The sequence below is a fragment of the Helianthus annuus genome, chromosome 5 (assembly GCF_002127325.2).
Source record: "Helianthus annuus cultivar XRQ/B chromosome 5, HanXRQr2.0-SUNRISE, whole genome shotgun sequence".
NCBI lineage: Eukaryota > Viridiplantae > Streptophyta > Magnoliopsida > Asterales > Asteraceae > Helianthus > Helianthus annuus.
The window spans coordinates 137,312,186-137,315,897 of NC_035437.2; the positions used below are offsets into that span (position 1 = coordinate 137,312,186).

At 40.1% G+C, this 3,712-nt stretch overlaps 1 protein-coding gene across 1 annotated transcript; it reads right to left on the minus strand.

The window, feature by feature from the left end:
- Positions 1–1,662: 1,662 nt before the first annotated feature.
- On the minus strand, positions 1,663–3,318 carry LOC110941384 (uncharacterized acetyltransferase At3g50280). The gene has a single exon (XM_022183008.2). The coding sequence runs from the start codon at positions 3,158–3,160 to the stop codon at positions 1,805–1,807; it is 1,356 nt and encodes a 451-aa protein (XP_022038700.1). The 5' UTR covers positions 3,161–3,318; the 3' UTR covers positions 1,663–1,804.
- Between the last annotated feature and the right edge of the window lie 394 nt (positions 3,319–3,712).

The window sequence follows — 3,712 nt, forward strand, 5'->3', positions numbered from 1 at the left end:
TAACGTTGAACAACAATACAAGGATGCCCTCATGAACCACTTACGGGTAAATAAGTTATATGCATAAGATTTTATCAAACATTTAAGCACATGCAAATCTAATTTATATATGATATTTTAACTTTTTTATTTAATTTGTAGGAAAATTTCAATTTTGATGAAGTGGAACGTGATTTAGAGGCCAAAGAATTGACGGGTGGTATTAGGGCTGTGCTTATGAAGCGGTACTCTGACCGCAAGTACGACGCTAAAAAATTATTTAAGAGCAAGGGAGGTTACAATGATATTGGAGCGCAAGGGCATACCATCCCCCGGATATGCCCTATGATAACTGGTTGAGAACCATCGAAGGTTTTCGAGACGAAAATTATATTAAAAGAAGCAAGGCCAACACACTAGTACGCGAGAAACAACAATTCCCATACCGTGGGGGGACATCATCGTACGGTAGCACCGCCTATAAAAATGTAATGTTTTATGTATGCGTGCGTGTGTGTAAGCTTTTGTTTATTTAATGTCTAATCTAAGTTTAATGTTAAACAGGAGATGGATTGGGTACCTACGTATGCTAAAACCCACACGGACAATCAAGGGAATTGGGTTGATCCGGTTGCTGAACAAAATTATGTAAGTATTTCTTTTAAGTATTATTTTCTATAACAAATATATATATATATATATATATATACACATATATATTTAATCATCTTCGTAAAATACAGCGGAACATACAACAGGCCACAAGTGAATGGAGCGGTGAGGGTCCACCAATTGCCCCGTATCAGGAAGCATTGGGTGAGCGGCGAGGATGGTACCGCGGGATGGGCCTAAACCTTCTTCCAACACGTCCTCGCACTCGTCATCTAACATGTCGTCTTCGCAAGCTCGGACGCAAGAACCCTTTTCCGAGGTAAACTACGCAATTTATAAAATGAAAAACTAACGCATGTTTCCTTGTTAAATATATGCTAATATACGTTTTGATATCTATTATTGTAGGATTTTGTTAACAGCTTGTTCCAAACCCCGTCCTTTTTGAGCCAACTTAACAACTATCTTGCTTCACAGGGAAAAGGAAAAGGAAAGTCAAAAGACTACGATTCTGATGACATATTCGATAATGAATCCAGCGTAGAGTGACTTGTTGTTTTTAATGTATGATTTAATTAAACGTTGTAGGATTATAATGTACGACTCAAACGTAGTTTTTAACTATATTACCGTTAGTATATGTTGATTATGTTCATGGCGTATGCTTGCGTTGTTTGAAATTAGGCAGGTTTTGTTTTTTCGGCCGTAAAACAGGCTGGGCAGCTGTATATACAGCTGCTGTATTAAAAAAAACAGACTTTTAGCGGCGACAATCCTTTACGGGCCATGACTAATACCGGCGACTTAGCGACGACAGTTGTCGTCGCTAAAGATTGAAGATCAATACCGGCGACATGTACCTTTAGCGGCGACAACAAGGCAATAGCGTCCGAGCAATACCGGCGACTCAATACCGGCGACACGTCGTCGCTAAAAGTCAATACCGGCGACAAATGTCATCAATACCGGCGACAGCTGTCGTAGCTAAAGGTGCCCCGTTCTTGTAGTAAAATATAAATTAACAACATTAGTTTATCGCAAATTGATGACTTTTACAAAGGTAACATCCTATTTGATAAAAATAGAGGAATCGTATCTTGATTGGAACAACTTACTTATTGAAAGAAACCACACAAAATGTAACCACTGTTACCGAATGTAAACCATGAATCATCAGAAATGAGATTTTACTTTGTACCATAATACCATTTAGTTACTCTTTTAGAGCACTTATAAACTCCTCATCACATTCAAGAGCCATCATATATTCCGGCAATAGGCAAACTTCAACGTCCATGCTCCCTCCTCCTTCCCGACCTGGATACATTGTCATTTTGCCATCAGCTTTGTTCGCGAACCCACTTCTAGCCGCAACTGCTTTTCCCAACCCAAACTCGCACCCATACATGTCAAACCTTGGTGAACTCCCAATGTGTACAATGTTTGGATGTAGCAGTCCATTCAGTTTGTATACTACCGGGTTTTTATACCATGACTCAACCCACTTTTTCACTGCTGCATCATCGTGGTTTTTGACCACTTGATGCATCTTCAATGCTGCCCATCCAAGCCCGTGAGACATTAGATCCTCAACCGTTGTTGTTCCCTTAATTATATCAACCAAATTGCCAAAATAATCATCAGACAACGGTGGGTTCACTCTACACCGGTTATTAATAACAAATTTACAAACGGTTTCACTATTGGGTGGTTGGCATCGAACTCGAGCTACACACCTCCACAAAAGTGCGGAAACCGCCTGTAAACTTGAGATTTTTTGCATGTTGCATTCCTCATTTGCTTTTGCTTTGAGCTTAGAGACTGCAACCGATGAGAAATGGAAGAATCTCTCTTTAACTTGTGGATTTTCTGTTCGATGGATGAATTCATCATGATGTTTGAACGGTAGACTTGTAATAGGACTGTATCCTTCAAGGACCCATCGTTTCAATAACGGAGGACGCGAGATGCAATCACCAGTTTTCTCTTTCGATCTAAATATTTCACTCCAAGCAGCCATGAAATGCCAGAAAGATGTTCCATCTGCGAGAATGTGGTTCACAGAGCCACCGATAAAGATTCCATCGGTAAGCTCGGTCACCTGAATGGATAACAACGGGAGCGTATGACCATCATGGCTAATAGCATCATTCAGGTCGAAGAATGAATGAACAACTAAGGGTACATCAGGCGCAAGGATGTCGGAAACAGTTGCGTCCACGGTTGCGTGAACAAACTTGACTCCGGGGCTGTTTTCAGGGTCTATGTAGATGACATATGAAGGTGGGTTTTCTTCTATTCGCGTGGCTAAGCGCGCAGCGAGAGGGTAGAAATGATTGAGGGTGGCAGAGAGGGAGCGGCGAAGGTGTTCCAAGAAAATGGTTATGGAGAAATCTTGATTTTCCGGAGGTGGTTTTGCAAAAAGGAGACCCTTTTGGCTGTAGTTGAGGTTGAGAAAGGGGAGCTCAAAGGGTGTTAAGTATATGGGTTGCTTTGTATCTTGTGAGAGGTCGTGCTGTGGCCTCACAAAGCATTCGGATATATGCTTCACCTTCCTCTGCAAAGTCATCGTGGATTTCTACTTTCCGGAGCAAATACTTGAGTTTGTGAGCTATCTCCAACATGTACGTACTTCTTAAATTGTTCAACCTTGTAATCATAATCTAAGATCCGGAAATCTCGACTTTTCCCTTGGAAGACTACAACTTTTGATTACAAAATATTGAAGTATGCATTACATGCCTCAATTTGCATTAAAGTATTCAAAATATCAATAACTGACAGTGGATTCCACCACTTCAACCGAGATGTGGTACTTGTTGGCTTCACTTTTCCACGTCAAAACTAGTAGAGTGTCGACAGGGCGTGGCTGAGCGGCGGTGGGTGCCATTATGCATCTATTTTTCTTCTTTTATTTAATCATAGAATTTAATATATTAATTTTAAAAACATCTATTTAATTAATATTAAGGGCATCTTTGGCTAAGCTTTCTAAAACAACTTATTGACTTATTAGCTTTTTGGAAAAGTCTGTATGGAGTGACTTATTGACTTATTGGTTTTTTCTCCTCACATACACCGTCATTGCCAAACATCATTTTGGAGCTTATAACTTTTCAAA

Bases quoted from the DNA above. Each gene is read 5' to 3' on its own strand.
- LOC110941384 (XM_022183008.2), bottom strand. From the start codon at position 3,160: ATGACTTTGCAGAGGAAGGTGAAGCATATATCCGAATGCTTTGTGAGG.